Below are 21,999 nucleotides of genomic sequence, written 5' to 3' on the forward strand. Positions count from 1 at the left end.
TCAAAATGACGAATTGAGTGAACCTTGCGTCGAATTAGTTTGATTTCTCGTTTATTTGTTCACATTATACGGAAAGAACGGTACGAAAAGAAAAATACTGACATGGCGATCACTTTGAGCACCTCATTACTTGTATTTCTGTCCATAGAACGAAAGGAATGGGTCATGTCATAATGGAACTGGCCAATTTTGTCAATGTTTACCACCTGGCTTTTTTCCTAAATTACACAATGCATAGCCCGGTTTTGTCAAAGAAAAAAAAATCATAATTGCATTACATAATTTAACTTCAGCGTTAAAAAGGTGGCTCGTTGGAAAACGAGTTCTTCCAGTGGACAACTTATTATTTATTTGAATCTGTAAACACTTGAATTCCTGGGGCCGTGTCAATGAAAGTATCCTAGGATATGTCCTAAGATATGTCTTCGGACGTTATTTATGATGGTCTTAGGACGTGTCTGAGACATGTCTTAGGATGTAAAACAAAGCTGTCTTAGGACAGTCCTAATTACGATGGTCCTAGGACCATCCTAACACATTTTTTTAATTGAAAAAATATGTTGAGATTGCTATGACATAGATTTAATGGTATTTTAGTATCTATATGTATAGGGGAGGGAGGAGGACTTTTATATGGAAAACAATTAACGCAAAATAAAAGTTAAAGATTTAACGTTATTTTAATAAATAACGTTGTTTAATAATATGATAAAAGATATATAAATGAATTTAATACGAAAACAAAAGTAAATAGTCACGAAACTTTGTTAAATGCGATATTCGTGCTGCAATTTTAGTCGATGAACTAGTTTTGTCCTTAGGTCCACTCGATTTAATTACATGTATCGAATGAGGATTAGTTAAAAAAAAAAGTCATATTTTTATTTAAATTAATATTGCACCGTTTTTAGTTTAGTTGCAAAAATGTTGCTTTTATGCTTGTATGTTTTAGGCTTCAAAAAAGGCAGCACGAAATAATACAATGTAATACAATTAAATCTTTAACAAAAATTGAAAAAAAAATTGTTGTATTAATTTAATTCTCATAACAGTATGATAGTTTAATATTGTATATGTATTTTTAGTATTGAGTTTATGCCATATTTGTTGTTTTTATTACGTTTTAGGACATTGTAACCTTTAGGACTATCCTAAGACACCTATTTGTATGTCCTAACTTTAGGACCCAATTTAGGACATATCTTATTTTAGGAGACTTTCGTTAACCTGACTTAGGACTAAGACGTGTCCTAATACCATCCTAAGACATGTCCTAGTCCTAGGACAGCTTCGTTGACACGGCCCCTGATTAGTTAGAACAAAAATAATTATAATTTAGTTTTGCATTCCAAAATTTGTTTTAGCTGCTAAGTAGAAAGAAATTAAGGTTATAACATATATTGAGATTCAAGATCTCTATACGTTTTTTTTTATGAATTATGTTACAGTAACTGTGTAAACTTGAAACTAAAGTTAACGGTCTGAAAAATTGAAGCACGCAAATTTGATTTGTGATTTTCTTGCACAATAGGATGGTTATCTTTATAAGTAATCCAATAACACTAGGGGGTAATCTCTCTTTCCTATGATCGTTCAAAATAAATATTATTAAGGATGATAATAAGACAAATGTATATGCATGCATTATTGCCATAGAAAATCAATGTTTATGGGTAGAAAAGAATTAAAACTTTCGTGCATTTAAAATCAATTATATTTTGGTAAGGTCGTAACAGTGCGACCTTTACGCAATAATGATATATAACGAAATCGTATACCAATTTTAAATTTTATAAGAAATAAGAATAACAGAGATACCTGCGAAATCGAATGTGTTTGAATTGGATTATTATGTTTATTATAAAATTTATATTGATATTTAACAGCCAGAATGCGACACCAAAGAATGCAAATTCGTGGCGGCTTGAACTAATTGTATAAGCTTCATATGTCACAAGTTATAATGTTAAACTGCAACATATTTCGCACACAGGCCTCCCGATGTTTTTTTGATCTGCCATATGTTCATTGCCCATCATCCTATGACATCTTTTCTATATTATTGCTCGTATTGCCACATGACGATTTATGCATGCTACTAGTAATAAGTATGTACATGCCATTTAAACTTAGTTCGAAGAAAAGTGCAATTGATACGGTTAGCATTCGGAAAATGTAGATTACCGATTTCGAAAAGTGCCCGTTTAAAATAAATTTTAACACATTTATTTTACAATAACATATATATTGGAATTGGTTCGATAGACAATGTTACGATCCGTGGTAAAAGTTCATAAATTGTTGACTTAACAAAAACCTTGGTAATATACATAGACAAAACCGAGTGATTGTATAGTAAACAATAATAACACAACCGCCCAGTTCCATTTTGACATGACCAATTTCTGTCGTTCCATACACAGAATTACAAGTATTGAGGTAATCAAAGTGACTAGTTTTGCAATCTCCATGTTAGTATCTTTCTTTTCGTACCTTTCTTTCCGTACAATTGGAACAATTGAACGAGAAATTAGACAATTACGAGGCCAGGTTCACACAATTAGTCATTTTAACGTGCATTTGTGCTTCTTTCTCCGTTAATCTAGAACGGTTTTAGAAAATATCACATCTCACCATAGAAAATAGTTGTATATGTATATATATTCTTCCATATCATAAAAAATAACAATTACGCAGAAACCTACCTTTTCTCTGTCTATTGACGTTACATCACCGTGCCAGATATTAGATACCATCGAGTCCAAACATTTTTGCCAGAGTAGTTCAGACACAGTGATCATAGTAGAGATAGAGTCGAGATCAAAATCCATATGTAAGGTTGACACCTTTTAAATTAATCTTTCAAATAGTTATTGCATGCATATCATGTTTCATATAAACTTCACTCAATTTTATAAAGACTCTACATGAAGATTTGAGTTTGGTATGGAGGGTTTAATGACATAAGAAACGTATAGTCGATAGTAGGTTATTTGTTGACATTGCATTCGCTACGACAAATATTATGTATATGTATTTACATTGTATCACAGATCAAATGTATTCTTTCATTGTGTATTAATGTGTGAAACTACGTTTTTTGATTGAGCTAAGTCATTTCAATTGATATTTTATGGTGTGTCTTTCCATGTTGTGATGTTATACTATTGTTTCAAAAAAGGGAGAAGGTTTGGTACCATTAAAAAGTTTAATCCCGCTGCAATTGTTCGCACCTGTCCTAAGTCAGGAATCGGATGTTCAGTGGTTGTCGTCTTGTTTATGTGTTCCTTAGTGTTTTTCGTTTCTCGTTTTTTATATAGATTAGACGTTGGTTTTCCCGTTTGAATGTTTTTACACTAGTAATCGTTGGGGCCCTTTATAGCTTTCTGTTCGGTATGAGCCTAGGCTCCGTGTTGAAGACCGTACCTTGACCTATAATAGTTTACTTTTATAATTGTGACTTGGATTGAGAGTTGTCTCATTGGCACTCATACCACATCTTCCTATATCCATAAACTCTAATTTTATTTAACAAACTCATTGTACTGTTTATATTATTTACAGAAAAAGGGGTGCAAAAAAAAACAACAGGAAAGTGAAAGAGAAGAAACAAGAGTCACCTAAAGATTATCTTGGCATATTTAGAATTATAATAACAGCACGATGACTGATTATATTCCAAATTCTACGATTCAAGACTATACATCAGAAACACAATCTGAGAACAGTGTTCCTCCATCGTATAGATCTGTAGAAAACCAAAATAGAAGACATCAACATAAGAGAAGGTAGGATTGCTAAATATTTCAGTTTAATAAACAAACTGAGTAAAAACAAAGTCCGAAAACTATATAATATTGAAGTGATACATACTTGTAAGCGGGAAATAACTTTATGCATGTATGCAATTTATCGATACATGTTGACTAAAATTTGGTATAAAACAAAACAATCAATACGTACTGCCTGCCAAAATCAATCAATACGAAACCAATCAATCAAAACAATCAATACGTATTGCCTACCAAAATCAAAATAATAGAACCAATTAATAAATTTTCAAATTCCCAAAACTGCAAACACTTCATTTACACTATACCTTTGTAAATAATTGTGATTTGAAATTTGTGACTACTTAAGATTTAGAGATGATATGACTAACGGTAGTAGAATTTATCAAATTTGAACAAATTAAAATTTCTTTAAATGAATGGATTTCTATAAGAGAAACTTTGCTGTAAAATCCAGATGATCAGTATGGTTTACTTTCTAGGGCATGGAATGCATTTAGAAATGTAGAAAGAGATGACGAAGGCTGTGAAGATGTAGAAAAATATTGCTTAAAGTTCTGTCGGTTTTGTATGGGTATTGTATTGGTAGTTGGAATCACAGTAAAAGGTGTTACTTCAATTTTAATCCCGCTGCTCCTTGCATCACAGTTAAAAACAGAAAAGGTACTGAATAATTATTATTGTTGACCCATACAAATTTAAAGTCATATGAAACGAGTGACTGGTGAAAAATAATGTTTATCCATTTCTTGAACCAATGCAGGTATATATCATAAACTCATACTTCTGTGCACGATTTTATCATTTTTAACGCAAAAATATCGTATAAGTGTCATTTTTTTTCTCTCTGTCTGTTATGATTTAACAAATATGGCAGCTCATTGAATGCCGTGTTTTGACTCCGAAGTTAACCGATTGTCACCTTATAGTAAACAATTAAAAAAAGCACATATATTGAGCACATTTTAAACATGTACAATAAGATAATAGTTTATTTCAGTGACAGATCCATGCGTATTGCGATCACCGAATTTTTACGAGGAGGGTCACGCTTAGGTCACTTTTCATACGGAAAAATATGTCGGCGAATTGCTTCCGGGAAGCACGCAATTAAAAAAGTAAACTTCTTCTAAATGTGGACAAATTAAAGAATTTTCTTCAGAAAAAAGTTTCATATGACTTTAATTTGCAAAAATGTTTAGAAATAAAAAATTTGAAAAACACAAACACAATAAACTATGTTAAATTGTATTTTTTTTGTTATGTACCAAAGCATGATAGCAAAATGGTTTAAAGAAGAGGTGGAGGATTAGTTTTGACACAAAAATGACAACAGTGATAGATTGAAAATTCTAAAGTTTCAATAGATGTTTAAATGATAAAAACATCATGATTAACTCTGTGCGAATCCTTGTGGATTATTCTTACAGAATGCCACAAAAAACTAAAATGTAACAACAATTTTTTATGTATTTATTTCGTCTTTTTCGTGTTTTTTATGCATACTTGTTTTGTATAATTTATTACACACAATTATATCTTACATACATGTATGTGAATAATTATATTAAAACTTTTTAAAGGAGGACGTTCAAAAATCTTATGCTTTAATAGAGCTGATTCTTTGTTACTCGATTCCTATTGCCTTAACCTTTTTACAGTCTTTGTCCAAAGTGTGTTTTGGGAGAGAAAACAATCTTAAATGGACGTTCTTTTTACCAGTAAGTATTTAACCAACTAGATAAGTATTTAACCAACTAGAACTAAGCATAAACGCTATTTGTAATTTTATAATGGAGTAGAAAGTTTGACATTTAAATGAAATACTTGCCGCATTGTAAACGATGGAATTTCTGTTTTCATTAAACTCTCCATGGACTAGAAAGCCATATTTGTATGAGAAGCAATTCACTATTCAGAAGTAATATATATATACTATAAACATCGAAAGATGTAAACATGTGTATTATTCATCCATGACCGTTATCATCAAATGATAAAAAACATAACTGTATTTTTTCTAATTTATATATAGGTTTTGATATTAGAAAGTGCCGAGGCATTCGGAACAGCCTACCTGTTCTTCAAAGTTTTTAATACCCATTCCATGACTTCAGGAATAACTCTCATCATGTCGTCATTTACACTTCCGTCAATTCTGAACATAATAAAACAAATTGCTTTAGCAAGGAATAGACAAAAATTCGTATTACGGATGCTACGTGTAATCATAGCGGTAATTGCAGTGCTAATTCAATGTGGAGTCGTAGTCTGTATGATAGTAAGACCAAATATTGTGTTTAGCGATACAAATCAAACCCACTATACCATACAAGAGAAAATCTATCTAGTAATAAGTCTAGTCGGAATTTCAATGGGATATTGTCAAAACTTTTTGAATAGTAACTTAGAAATTGAAATCTTTAATTGGAGAATAGAAGTAGACAAAGCAAGATCGAAAATAGATGTGATCATGTGCATCATAAAAGTGGGTATATTTCTTTTGATGGCAAACATTTTGCTGCCAGATATAGAGTGGACATATACAGAAGACAGCGCAAATTTGAAAGACACTTTCCTTGAAAAATGTTTACAAATCTTGTTTCACCATAAGCTAATGTTTATATATATTTACTGTGCCATTTTCGCTTCCTATGAAAGTGTACTTGCTTGCAAATTAGACATGCAGCGGATATCATTTTTTTAGTTCCACTCGTGTGTTTTGGTGCAGTTATAGGATTCTGCTATAATTGGCCAGATGACAGTAATGTGTTTGGATTAGCTGTTTCCTGTCCAAGTGTTGAAATTGATAGTCTATCAATGTGGATTGGTTCTAGTATTGGATTGTGGGTGTCTCTTATATTTTTGACATGGTATGTTCTATTTCCACAGTGGAACGGTATGGAACGAGACCAAAGGTATATTTAAACTATTTTATAGTAACAAATTATATTTAGAAAAAAGTATTAAACGGATAGTAAATAGTAACATTGTAGTATATCCTTTTTAGAAATATTTTAGCAAATGTATCAATGTTTTGTTGTTGAACGTATGACGTTTTTTCAGCACAACAACAGAGTTATAACCCAGAATCAAAATTATCATTTGTGGTAGTAAAAGGCATTTGTATATTCGTTATCAAATGATTAGTTAGAAATAGATAGAACATGTGAAGCTCTTATGATCTCCCACAATTTTTGTTTTTAGGTTATTTGTATTACCAACTAGAGATAATTTCTTCTCATCTCTTGGATTGCTGATGAAAAGAAAAGATGAAACAATAGAAACAAAGTCGAACAAAGGACAAAAAGACGAGGAAAATTCGTTTGTGAATGAAGATTGCAAGAAACCAGAACGACGGAAAAAGGCCAAGCCGTATGTTTATATATGTGTAACAATGTGGCATGAAACAAGAGAGGAAATGTTACAACTCCTCAAATCATTATTCAGGTTTGTTGATTAAATCGATTTTGTAAATATTTTATAGAACAAGAAGAATTTTAAAAGTCACAACATAAACCATACGCACAAAGAAGATTTTCAGAACAACTTCCATTGAAACAGATACACTTTCCAAAAATTGATTAAAAGTTAACGAAAGCTAGCTGCGAAAATAACATAAGGACCTAAGAGCTACGGTTCCGGAGCTACACGAAAGCCACAAAAACTGTGGATGTCCGCAAATGGTCCGAATTGACCTGCTGCTACTCTTGTCAACATTATCGATTTTGTGATACGACATCGATCAATGGCGGATTAGCAAATTTCTGGGCTAACCGTGAGCCATTACAAAATGTCTTATTCATAACCGAATATGAAAGTGTGCAAATGCTTTAAAAAATAAAAAAAAACGATAGACCGATATTGATAGAAACCTTATACAAAAATTCAAGTACACACATTCAACTTAATAAGTCTGTGGTATAACCATGTCCGGCAACCTAGAATTTTGTGAGCTAGTACTTCAAGTAACAGACTAATATAGTTGGTAATAATCATAGCAGATTTATGTAACATTCATTCGAGAGGGATAAGCACGCTACAAAACCATCCCTTATTATTCGAAACATAACAAAAATATTATCGATTTATTTTATTTTCTTATCAATTCAGACAACAAACGGTCTTATTACTCTTTGTAGATTTATGATTCTTCTTTTTTTGTTTTATTATTTTTTTTTTTAACTATTTCCAGGTTAGATTTTCATCGGAGTAGTCGTAGAATAGCAGAAAAATATAGCAAAGTAGATACAGATTACTTTGAACACGAAAGTAAGTATGTCGTGGTTATAACACGAGTATTGTTTTGTTAACAGATTTGATACCATGCCATTCATTAACATGTTTGTATTTTTTTTTTATCTTTTCAGTAAATAGATAAAATAAATTTACAATTATTATTGTAATGTAGCCTTGAAAATAGCCTTTGATTTTTTTTCAGTTCATATAGTTTTTGATGACGCTTTTGAAACTGATAAAAAATCAAGACAAAGATTACCAAATGAATGGGTAAAAAAGCTGGTAGAATGCATGGAAGAGGCATCAACGTAAGCTATTATGATATTATATATGCTTTTAAGACAGATTGATTTTCACGAATGTATAAACGTATACAAAAGAGGTATCCCTGAATGATGGAACATGATAATTTGATTTTCTTTTTTTTTCAACAAAAATGATAACTGCGTTGGTAACAGTTTTGTACTTTTGTACAAAAAATGAGATCTTACCACAGGGAAAAAATATGTTTTTATTCGTTGATTGTTAATAGATCTTTTAAATTTAATTTATCTTATTATGTGGTTCCAAATCTAATTTTATTTCAAGTTCAATCGAATTGATTTCCTGAATTGTTATTTATCACAGATCAGTCGCTAGAGGCCATACGAAATGGGAAATTAATCCAACAAAAACGACTACACCATATGGGGGACGATTGAATTGGACAATGCCAGGGGGGACAGAAATGACGATTCATTTGAAAGATAAAGACAAAATTAGACACAAAAAACGATGGTCACAGGTAAAATCAATCAATTATCTTTTTTATAAATTGAAATAAGAAGATACTAATGTGGTAAAACAATTTAGTCGAAGACAGAAAGTGAAGATCGCCGAAGTAAAATCCCAATGGACAAGCCATGCTCGACATAATGAAAAAAACAATTAAGCTACTCAACCCTCAAATGTTTTTAGTAAACCATATTGACAAAATAGATAACGATAAAATTGTGGAGGTAGTCAAAACAGTTGTTGGATCTATCAACTTTCGTTAATACATAAATGATAGATATGGTTGTTCTATGAAATATCATGTTATTACTACTTTCCCAACTTCGAATCTCAGGAAACGACAATTTTGCGTAATGGTGACCTCGACGATCAGATGCGTCTTTTAAATAAAATTGAAATACATACTTATATTGAAATGATTGATCATGTTGATAGTAGTTATGAGACATATATCGTGTGCAGTACTGCAGTACATATGTCATTCAAAGGTAGCTGAGAAAGTAAAATACCCATTCAAGTTTTGAATTCAAAATCAATTAATGTAACAGAACGATATTACACGATTTTATACATTGATTGAGTAACGTACTCCTAAGCCATCTGGATATATAATATACTACTTTATTGTAAATCTAGATCATGTACATGTACTACTTATTGGGATATAAGATGTTGGGTGTCGATAAGGAAGATTCAATATTTTCGAAGGAGAAAAAGAAAAGATGTGCATACAGAAAAATACCATCGATGCTGAACCAATTGTCTAAACATAAACTTGACAAGGTAAGTTCCTGTTATAGCAAAACATATCCATCGACACTTTAGATAATGCCATTTAGTCACAGCCTCTCTGTTTTTCATTTTTCCTGGTTGATTGAATCCCTGCGTTTTAAAAAACAAAGAATAAATGCACCAAAATACAATGTTTGTATGTAGATGAAAAAGTATGTTTGCTAAAAAAAGTTACCAGTACTAAAAATAAGAAAAAAACCTGCTTTGCATTTATTTGAAATATATTAATGACATTTAAATCGTTATTTTTATCTAGGCTCACAACAGCTTCATTTTGGCTTTGGACGGAGATGTAGATTTCAAACCTGAGGCAGTACAGAAATTGATAGACAAAATGAAGAAGAATAGCAAAGTTGGCGCTGTATGTGGACGAATACATCCAATTGGATCAGGTCAGCAGATAAAAATTGTTCTATCAACTTGAATATTATTGAATGGTATATATGATAAATCATCCAAAAATTGATTAGAACAGGCAAATAGTTGGTTTACAACTGATCAAAATATTTGTTATACTTATGGAATGTATTCGTTCTTTGGGCTTCCATCGTGTTGTGGAAATTACTTAATATTGCTTTTAAGATTTAAACCATGTAATCTGTATAACTTTTTTATATGTTGTTTTTCTAAACATTCTTTAATGTTATAGTAGCTTCAGTGTAAGCACCTTAAATCACTTATTCATATTTTAGCTGAGTGATTAATAAATTCTTTGATTGCAGAATTATATTTTCCGTATAGTTTGCATGCATATCACTGGACACTTACCAAGTTTAGACTCTGACTCCTGTTTGGAGTACGTGTTATTCCCTCTGTTTGTTTTTGTTACCTTAATTTGCATCTTCTAAATGGATTTTGACAAATTTAAGCATCTGCAACCTTTGCTGTTGTCTACATTTGTATGGAATATCGTAAAACGGTAGAACATTGTAAACAATTGAACGCTGTTAACACACCTACACAAATAACGCTTTCATTGAAATTCAAGCTTATCGTCTACATTAGTTGTTGTACCGAATAACATATCATATGATGTATTTATTAATACTGCTTTACGCTGTCATATTTTGGTGAACAGCTATATCCTTATGTGTACATTATAAGGTTGGGGCGTTATTCTTGAAATACCCCCCTTTTTTAAAAGAAACTGTCTACCTAGGAATATGTGTAAGATGTGTGTGTCGAATTACATGTAAAATGGTGAGATGTGAAAGTTAAGTTTGATGGTTCTGTCATGAAAATATGGATTTTGCTGTTACAAAATGTTGGAAATTATTTGAAATTAAGGAATGTATCTCCCTCACGCAAAGCTCTGATTCCTTGCCCGACTTTGGGTATTGTGTTTGCCAATTTAGCTCACCTGGCCCAAAGGGCCAAGTGAGCTTTTCTCATCCGGCGTCCGGCGTCCGGCGTCCGGCGTCCGGCGTCGTCTGTCATCGTTAACTTTTACAAAAATCTTCTCCTCTGAAACTACTGGGCCAAATTTAACCAAACTTGGCCAAAATCATCATTGGGGTATTTAGTTTAAAAATTGAGTCCGGTGACCCGCCAAACCACCCAAGATGGCCGCCATGGCTAAAAATAGAACATAGGGGTAAAATGTATATTTTGGCTTATAACTCTAAAACCAAAGCATTTAAAGCAAATCTGACACGTGGTAAAATTGTTTATTAGGTCAAGATCTATCTGCCCTGAAATTTTCAGATGAATCAGACAATCCGTTGTTGGGTTGCTGCCCCTGAATTGGTAGTTTTAAGGAAATTTTACTGTTTTTGGTTATTATCTTGATTATTATAATAGATAGAGATAAACTGAAAACAGCAATAATGTTCAGCAAAGGAAGATTTACAAATAAATCAACATGACCAAAATGGTCAGTTGAACCCTTTAGGAGTTATTGCCATTTTTTAACCATTTTTCGTAAATCTTAGAAATCTTTTACAAAAATCTTCTCCTCTGAAACTACCTGGTCAAATTAATCCAAACTTGGCCACAATCTTTTTTGGGGTATCTAGTTTAAAAAATGTGTCCGATGACCCGGCCATTCAACCAAGATTGCCGCCACAACTAAAAATAGAAGACAGGGGCAAAATGCAGTTTTTGGCTTATACCTCAAAAAACCAAAGCATTTAGAGCAAATCTGACGAGGTAAAATTGTTTATCGGGTCAAAATCAATCTGCCCTGCAATTTTCAGATGAATCGGACAACCCTTTGTTCGGTTGCTGCCCCTTAATTGGTAATTTTAAGGAAATTTTGCCGTTTTTGGTTATTATCTTGAATATTATTATAGATAAAGATAAACTTTAAACAGCAATAATGTTTAGCATAGTAAGATATACAAATAAGTAAAATGACCGAAATGGACAATTGACCCCCTCAGGAGTCATTGTCCTTTATAGTCAATTTTTAACAATTTTCATAAAATTTGTAAATTTTTACTAACATTTTCCACTGAAACTACTGGGCCAAGTTCATTATAAATAGAGATAATTGTAAGCAGCAAGAATGCTCAGTAAAGTAAGATGCACAAACACATCACCATCACCAAAACACAATTTTGTCATGAATCCATCTGCTTCCTTTGTTTAATATTCACATAGACCAAGGTGAGCGACACAGGCTCTTTATAGCCTCTAGTTTGGTTTATAGCTCTTAATCTATTGAATAACTTTTGGAATTTTTAATATTTTGGCATCGGGCTCACTGGTGAGACATTGATTGGCGAAATGCGCATCTGGTGCACACAAAAAAAATGGTACTGTTTATTTTATTCTGTTGTGAAGATGCTGTAATTTGCCGTTTCTAATCTGAAGAATTGCGAGTTGTAAAAAAATCACAATGTTTTGGTTATAGGTTTGAAAATGTAACTGAGAATAAGATATTTTGCAAATACATTGAAGTTTGAATATCATGAATATTGATTAATCGCTGTTCGTAAAAAAATTACAAATATTTATATTGATTTACGTTTTTTTATTTAATCATTGTTTTTCTCTGTATTGTAGGGCCTGTTGTATGGTATCAGCAATTTGAATATGCAGTTGGACATTGGCTACAGAAAGCTTCAGAACATGTTTTTGGATGTGTACTTTGTTGTCCAGGAGCCTTCAGTTTATTTCTAATGGACGATAACGTATTGAGCATGTATATAACTCCTCCCTCGGAAGCACGCCATTTCATCCAGTTTGAACAAGGTATAACATTTTCATAAGCTTTCCTTTCTGTAAGACATAACGATCATTTCTTGATAAATTTGTTTGCTTCAGCACGATGGGTGTTTCAAATTAAATATCAATACATCTTAGGTTAAGTGGTCCCTGACGAACCTCTATAATAATTACTCTGTCCGTCAACAAAATTGTGTCCTACGGTCACTCAAACGAGTTCCATAGTTTGAATGTATAAAGATAATAATCATTAAAGGAGTTTACTTTCGATTTAAAAAAATTGTTTGTTAAAACATTTTTTGTTACAAAATCACATATTTTGAGGAACATCTGTTTGTTCATGAATTCAAACAAAAAAATATGTTTATGTATAACATACTATTGCAAATTTATTCCCGATTATCAAGAATTAACCATGGGAAAATTGGCCCTACCAAAAAAAGTTTTGTGAAAAACTCACACAAATCTCGTGAAAGATTTATTTTTGCTTATGTTGCTACAAAATTTTAGATGTAGGTAAATATTCTTTTAAAGTTTTCTGATCAATTTACAGGAGGAGTCAATTAGGGGGAGCATCTTTTTGTCGGTTTTCTATAAATTATATATATATGTGAGACTCAGATCGATGTCCGGTCTCTAATCGACGTCGGTTCCTCAAATCGACGTACAAATCTGACGTCACATTCTCTAATCGACATCCAAAATGTTGATACTCTAATCGGCGTCCAATTTGACTTCATGTATTACCAAAACGATGTCCAATTAATTGCAGTCGTCTTTAATCGATGTCCAATATCAATAAATAATAAATAATAAATTATTTGTTTTTGTAGGATTCTTACGACAACTACTTTCTCAAACAATTGCATATTAATGTTTTAATAATCTCGATTAAAAGTTAATCCAATCGATCTGCATAAAAGTGTATCATTGCTATTCGTATCAATGAATTACATGCATGTAAGTGTATGTCAATGAGAAAGCAACCCAACGACAAAGAAAACAAAACGACATCTAGAAGCATTATCTAGTCTTTAACAATAGACAGAATAAAGAAGAACAGCTAATTGTTTAGATAGTATTATAATTCGGACTCCTGTAAGATATCTTTCAACAAATTTCTGAGTTTTACACCGGCAGGGAGTGAAACGCATAAGCAAGAAATTGGCGTTATGTTTTTATGTTCTGCTACACCACTGTTCTAGGTTAATTAAGTGCTCGTCTTCAACCCCGACACATTCTTTATGTTCCTGTAGTTCAGTGGTTGCCGTTTGTGTATGTCTGCCATATTGGTCGTTCAGAATGTTTGATTATTTTTTTTATAAATAAGATCTTTAATTTTCTAATCTGAATTGTTTACATTATTCATGTCGTAGCCTTTCATAACCATTGTGGAATGGGTTTTTATCATTGTTGAAAGCCGAACGGTTGCCTATAATTGCTCACATTTACATTCAGTTAACCCATTCGAAATAATACCATATCTCCTTATTTTTATGTTATCTCTAAAATTTAAAAATTGATATCACAACCGGTTTAGTTTTGTTTCTAGTGAATTTAAAAGAACACACATTTTATTATAGATCTTACTTGTCACAGTGATACATAATATGTTTAAACATGTGCAAGGTCTAAAGGTTTCAGCTTTGCTATCGGTTCAGTTTAATTTTGTATGTATGTGTCCAAAACGGACGTTAAAAAGAGAAGCTAAAAATTGGACGTCGATTAGAGAAGCCAAAAAATTTTACGTCGATTAGAAAGGCGTAAAATTGGCCGTCGATTCGATATGTCATTTCATTGTGACGTCATATTGCGACGACGTCGAATTGAGGAACGGACGTCGATAAGAGATCGCACGTCAATCTGAGTCTTACATATATGAAGTCATGCTATTTCAAATTGAACCCGGATGTCAAATTTGTGTATTACCCTTTTTTTTTTAACAAATCACATTTTTTTAGAAACAAAAAAAATGTTGTGCTTATACTTCGACCAAAACTGACATTTTCGTATAAATACCCTCGCCCTAAAATAATTTTTTTAAATAGTTGCTAGATATGTATTTTCTTGAATTTAGTTAAAAAAAATATTTACAAAGAAAAAATCCGTGATAATAATTTCCTTGTGTCAAAATTTGTAAAAACTGATTCTCCATGAACAAAAATATACGTTTGTTTTTGCATCGGTATCAATACACAAGCATATGCAAGAGCAGTGGTGTAGCTTGCATGTATGCTCAGATGCTCAAGCATCCAAATCATTTTGACAGGAATAAAAATATAAATAAAGATATGTTCGCAACAGTTAAACTTGGAGGTATCCGTATGTAACAAGGGTTAGGATATGAGGATAACATCCATGTTTCATCTGAAAATGAGCCTAGCGGAGCGATGGCTTCTACAACTGACTAACAACATAACTGACAACTAAACCACCATATCCTGATATCGTTTCCTGTGACATGAAAGACGACGTGAAAAAAAACTAATCTGTAATAGAGTGTGATCATTCCTAGGCTTATCAGTAAATTCCAGTTTCTATCTAGGTCCACATATTAATTTTATTTTCAACAAAAGAACAAAGTTCCTTTGTCCCCTCTGGGAACAGTATATCTAACGGGAATTGAATCTCGTACGCTTTTCAGTATAAAATTATTGAAATCCCGTACTACACGAGACTTCGCAAGATTATAATATATATGTTCCTGGTCCCCTGCATTGCACATATTTTATGTAACCAATGAACAAGAGCAATAACTAATAAAAATTAATGTTTTTCCTTTTCCTTTTATTTTTAATGGAGAAATAAAAGCTTTAGAGAAAATGCAATGGGATTTCCGTTATAATTTATATTTCAAAAGTTCAAAGCTTAGGACTTATTTTCGAAATTGTCATTGCTGATGATATAAAAATCTGGCAAGAATTGTACACATGAGAGTGCAAACAAAACCGGATGGACGGACACCAGGTATTTCGATGATTTCCCCTGCGACGCGTTAATGGGGTCACTTCAGTTCCTATATTCCGAAGTGCCGCTGTGATAGGGCCGTTTTTTGAGAAATGCTAGGAGAGACAACAAATGGAAGTTTTTAACGACCTTGACTGGCTATACAGCCCTTGCACGGTCGGCCGCTAGGAAAGGGGATCACTTCAGTTCCTTGATACAGAAGTGCCGCTGTGATTGCTGTGATGGGGCCATTTATGAGATGTCAAATATTAAGATTCGTGGGAAACTTTTACATCAAATAAATAAATTATGAATTACATTCAGTTTCGAGAATTTCGAGAAAACATTAAAATTATGTTTGAAATATGATTATATGAATTGGTGGGTATTTTGAAATTAAACAAAAATCTAACCAGTGTCGGATTCTATTGGAGCAAATGTGCTTACAGGAACAATGTCTGAAAAAATATAATTTTCTGCATAAAATAGTCCAAAAAAAAATTTCACGTGCATTTGCTTTTCTTATATGTTAACCTTATCTTACAGGGGAAGACCGCTGGTTATGTACATTGATGCTACAACAGGGTTGGAAGATAGATTACGCTGCTAGTGCTGACGCCAAGACGTTTGCACCACAAACCTTTCAAGAGTTTTTCGTGCAGAGGCGACGATGGGCACCTTCAACACTTGCAAATATTATTGACTTGCTTTCATCGTGGAGGGTAACAACGAAAGTAAATGATAACATAAGCACGTTGTTTGTTTTATACCAGTTCATACTTCTTTCTTCAAGTTTACTTGGTATAGGAACAGTTACATTAATGATTACCGGATCTTTCAACGCTGTACTAAAAATAACAATGTTTGAGTCATTTGTCGTTGCTGTCATACCAGTGGTTGTGTATGCTTTTATATGCATGAAATGTAGCAATGACAGGCAGATTTTAGGAGCAGGGCTACTTTCAACAGTGTACACCTTAGTAATGGTTATCGTCACGGTAGGGTTATTCGTGAATCTCGCAACAGAACAGTCATACAGTCCAAACTTAATTTTTGTCGTAGACATACTCTTCATCTTCGTATTCGCAGGTATAGCTCATCCGAAGGAGTTGATGTGTCTGGTTCATGGTTTGCTATATTATCTCATGGTTCCATCCACTTTTATTATCCTAACCGTGTATTACATATGTAATATTCATATTGTGTCATGGGGTACCCGCGAAAAGAAAACGGAAGAAGATATTATTGATGAAACGGAGCCGGGAAAATCTACTAATTCAAGGACTCCAATACTAATCAGATGCTTGCAGAATTTATGCGTTTTGGCATTAATGAAAGAAGTAAGAGGGTTTATCCAGCAGTTACTGGGAGCTAAATTCGAGCAGCAAACCGATGATAATAAAACTTCATCGAGTAATCTACCACCTATGGGAGCAACATCTGTACCACGTAAAGAAACAAGAAGTCAAGAAGTAAGACAAAATCCAGATGCTTGGCAGTCGAAAGAATACTTTGGACTAAAGGGAAAGGGAATTATAAAGGAAGATGAAATTGAATTTTGGCAAGAACTCCTTCCCGTGTATCTTATCCCAATTAATGAAGACAAACAGAAAAAAAAGGAAATTCAAAAAGAACTAAAATATCTCAGAAATAATGTAGCATTTGGAATTCTTTTGGTGAATTTCCTGTTTGCAACGGCTATATTCCAACTTCAAAACAACGAGGATCAATTGAAGAGTTTTTACATATTAAACGAATACGAACCTTTGTCAGTCACTTTCTTAGTAGTGTTTGCATTAGTTATATTGTTGCAGTTTATTGGAATGCTCATCCACAGATGGGGCACCTTTTTACATCTAATATCAAGTGTACGTCTATGGTCTTTTTCAAAAGCAAAAGAAGAAGATGCGAGGGCTGAAAAAGCCATTAAGGTAACAGAAAAAATGCAGTCTGCTGATCAAGAATTTGACTATCATGAAACCATAAGTTTGTCAACTATATCACATGATTCAAGGGTAAAGGACTTCGATATTTGGGAACCAGATTGTGATTATCCACAAGATGACGAGCAGACAAATAATGAATATGGACGAATCTTTCGACAAAGATTTGAGACAATAAGGGGAAACAAAGAAAACCGTAGAATATTTTGTCAAAATACAGGAGCTAAGATAAATCATGCGCATAAAAATTAATCATGAATACAAAATAATTGTGATCAATTAAAGTTTATTATTTTTAGAATCAATAGAAATAAAAGAATTACTACAAAAATATAAGGAGAAACATTTGAAAATATTTAAATTTGTTCTATTATACCTCAGAGAGGTTTCTGCGAAAAATCTTGTGTGCACTAAAGTGGAATGAATAGCAAATAAAAATGAGAGGGTTTGTATTTCCTTTGAAATGACTAATGGGTTCAAAATATTTCTCCTGTTATTCTTGGGACTCCAGTATAAACTCTATATATTGAAAGATACTAGATAATCAAGAACTTTAAGTCATATGTACTTCAAATTTAAAAAAGACGATGACTATGTATTGTATACTTTAATAGCTACAACAGACTGTAAATTATGTGTATATAGACTTTCTTTTGAAAGAAATCCTTATTTGTATCCAAATCTTATAAAAATTTGCTTCTATTGAACAGACCTAGGGTCTGCCAAAGTATTTAATTACATTCCAATAATAGTGATGTCTAATTGTAATTAATTACATCACAATAACATTGATTTTTAAATGTAACCAATTACATTACAATTACATTGCCAATCATTTAGAATATAAACATGAAAATGACAAGAGGCTAGAATAGAAGGAACTCATTTGTACATACATAGCGGAATGTTCACTTTTTAACAATGGAAACATTTAAACAAGATTTGTTAAGATAACAAATTCAAATTTCTAACATCATTATTACATTTTATTACCATTAGAATTATCATTTTTTTAAAAGCTTTTATGTAATTTTTTCATTCAGCACTGTTAAAGTCAAAATTTTGCTCCCATAGACTCAATGAGAAGAAACCTGCTTTTATATGTCACTGGAAATTTTTCATTTTTTGAAGATTTATTTTCTTAAAATTTAAAGTTTCTACTTAAAATGTTTTTTTATATTTCAAAATTTTCTGATGTACCTCATGCAAAATTTTTGGTAACTTTAAAACTTCCTTTTATTACATAAAAATGATGGTAGCATTATCAAGACTTTTTTGAACAAGTACAACTTATAAATATATATTACTATACTATTTTGTTTTTGTGTTTTGACTGTTTTATTTAAAATTTTGTAAAATCAAAATGTTTATATCCATCTGTTCAGATTTGTAACATACAAATATCACTGTTTGAGAACCAGCCATTTGCATTTCAATCTAGAGACAAATTTGTACTTCATGATTACTTAAGTGAACGGAATAACCTGATGCTAAGATTATTGCCTATTGTAAAAACAACAAATATATAAATTGTTAAAAAATTGATATTGTTTTTAATTTTTATATTTTTTATAATGTCATGTGAAAATTTAATGAATTAAATACAAAAACAGATTAACATAAGAAGCTATGATGATTAATAAAATATCTTCAGCAACGATATATACTTTTTCATCTTGATAAACATCATAAATGTTTAAAAAGTATTAAGAAAAGTAAAAGTACCAAGTGCATATCAAATGAAGAAAAAAATATTTACAAGTTGCATCAGAAGAGCCAAAAATGTTTAAAATGTCCATGCAGTTAATTGAATGTTATTCAAAGTAACTTAAAACTAATTCACAATTACATGGCAAAAAAGCAATGTAATTAATTATTTTCAATAACATGTAATCAAAAATTTGCTCAATTACACATTGCATTGAATTACTTTAAAAATTGTAATTAAATACAGCTAATTACAATTACATTGTTAATTATCACATGTCTGCTATTGAATTATTGTCTTCCCGTACTCTATTTCGTCGATAACTCTTCAATATGCAGTCATTTTACCATGTGACATTCGTTAGAAATTCGGTAATCAAACAGCACAAGTTCCGCTTCGGAGAGGAAAACTGATTGGGGAAACAGTAAATACACAATTGGAAAGAAGATAATATGACAGATTTTTAAAGAAAAAAATATAATACACCAAATAATTTCACAACTGGTATGACGAGGTTAATGAGACCGCAGTGAAAAATGTAAATAATTACAAATACCCATTATTTTTTTCAATTGTTCTATTTTTGTTGGTTGTTTAAATATGCCATGATCGGTAAACATTGCCTACAAAAAACCGAAAGTTAATTAGCAGCCAAATTATTCGATCAACAATCACCGCAATATTTGTTTTAAATATTATACGTTATTGATTCGTAATTAATGTAACAAGCATTAATAGAGGATTTGGTGCCGTATATGCATTGGTTTAATTATTTACTTAAAGTGACACTAGCTGTATTTGATTTATAACGATCAAAAGTCTGAAATAAAAATTAAAAAAAATATTTAAGATACTGGAAAATATATATCATAATTTCGTGTGTTTTTTAGTCTAGAAAATAAACTCATCATAGAAACCAGGACTAAAATTTTACACTCACGCCAGACGCGCGTTTTGTCTACAAAAGCCTAATCAGTGACGCTCGAATCAAAAACAAGTTTAAAAGACCAAAATGAATTACGAAGTTGAAGAGCATTGAGGACAAAAAAACCTAAAAGATTTGCTAAATACAGCTAAGGTAATCTATTCCTGAGGTAGAAAAGCCTTACTATTTAAAAAATTCAAAGTTTTGTTAACAGTTAATTTATTATTATGAAAATATCAATGATAACTCAAATCAACACAAAAGTGCTGACTACTGGGCTGGTGATACCCTCCGGGGAACAAATCTCCATCAGCAGTGGCATCGACCCATTGGTTTTAAATTAACTCATCATAGATACCAGGACTAAAATTTTACACTTACGCCAGACGTAATGGGTTAAATTGAAGGTCTAATGCAAGTGAATAGTTCATTGTCGATGACTTTTAGCTGATTTTGACAAATTTAAACCATGCTGGCTGCTAAAAGTGAATTTTAATTTCACTATTTCTCTTTCATTGAACAAAAAATAATATACTTTTTGCATACGGTTGCTAGTGCCCCTTAAGAACATGATCATCTACAAAAGATTAAAAAATGCTGTGTATGTTTATTCGAATTTCTGCTATTATTGTAATGATGCATTCGATTTTGAGGTGTCAACGATAAAGCAAATCATGTGAGCATTTATTTGCATGGTGTTACAAAAAAAAAAAAACAAAAAAAAAAAAAAACAAGAGGCTCTAAAGAGCTTGAATCGCTCACCTGTAATCATTCCTCAATGATTACTTTTTTTCCTTTTTAATGTAGATTCATGGTTTACCGACATCTTGGATTGTACAACTGCAGTACTAAATCGGTCTAGATGTGTGTTCCTATATGCAAATTTGGGGATGGATTGGCAAGTCATAGGTTATACTGTTTGTTTATAGAAACAAAATTTAGTGATTTAATGCATTATCCAACATTTTTAAATGAATGCCAAATATTTGTGTGTTTAGAATATTTTTTTCAACTTAGCCATTTAAGTTGGGGGAGGGTGTAACTATTTCAGTTAAAAAAAATATCCTTATGGTATCTTATTTTAGAAATGTATCCGATGATGACCTGAAGTATCAACCAAGATGGCGGCCATGGCTTAAATTAGAAAATGGGGGTTAAATGCAGTGTGTTGCTTATATCTCTGAAACTTAAACATTTACAGCAATTTGTAAGTCAATGAAGTCAATTCTCATCTGCAATGTTGGAGACTGTGCTTCATGTTTGATATGCCCATATAACATGGTGAGCGACACAGGTTCTTTAGAGCCTCTAGTTTACTTGTAGCAAGAAAACAAATTCGGTGACACCATTTTTATGACCCCGCCGTAATTTGATTTAAATTTAAACATTGTATTGTTCAAAATGACAAAAGGATCAGACACCAGTTTTACAGCTTAGTAAAGTCTTCTCCGAAACAATACAAAATATACAAATTAATTAATGAACACATCAAATATTTCATACTAACAATTAATTTAAAACTTAATGCCGCCTCCGTGGCGTTTTACCCTTGTCCGGCTGTACGTACGTTCGTTGGTACGTCCCAAAGTTGGTTTCCGTTTTCTAACTTAAGTTGGCCTCAACAAAAGGTTATGACACTTATACACAATGCTAATTACCACTTAATACAGATCAAGTTTGAAGTTTGGTGACGTCACTTTTACAATTTTAAAG

At 32.0% G+C, this 21,999-nt stretch overlaps 1 protein-coding gene across 1 annotated transcript; it reads left to right on the top strand.

Annotated features, from left to right (window-relative positions):
• The first annotated feature begins 9,551 nt into the window (after positions 1 to 9,551).
• Positions 9,552 to 17,905, top strand: LOC139521405 (uncharacterized). The gene is made up of 5 exons (XM_071314882.1): positions 9,552 to 9,587; positions 9,853 to 9,988; positions 12,603 to 12,791; positions 16,257 to 16,432; positions 17,072 to 17,905. The coding sequence occupies exons 1-5, from the start codon at positions 9,552 to 9,554 to the stop codon at positions 17,903 to 17,905; spliced, it is 1,371 nt and encodes a 456-aa protein (XP_071170983.1).
• The last annotated feature ends 4,094 nt before the right edge of the window (positions 17,906 to 21,999 follow it).

This window comes from Mytilus edulis, chromosome 4, assembly GCF_963676685.1.
Source record: "Mytilus edulis chromosome 4, xbMytEdul2.2, whole genome shotgun sequence".
NCBI classification, from domain to species: Eukaryota; Metazoa; Mollusca; class Bivalvia; order Mytilida; family Mytilidae; genus Mytilus; species Mytilus edulis.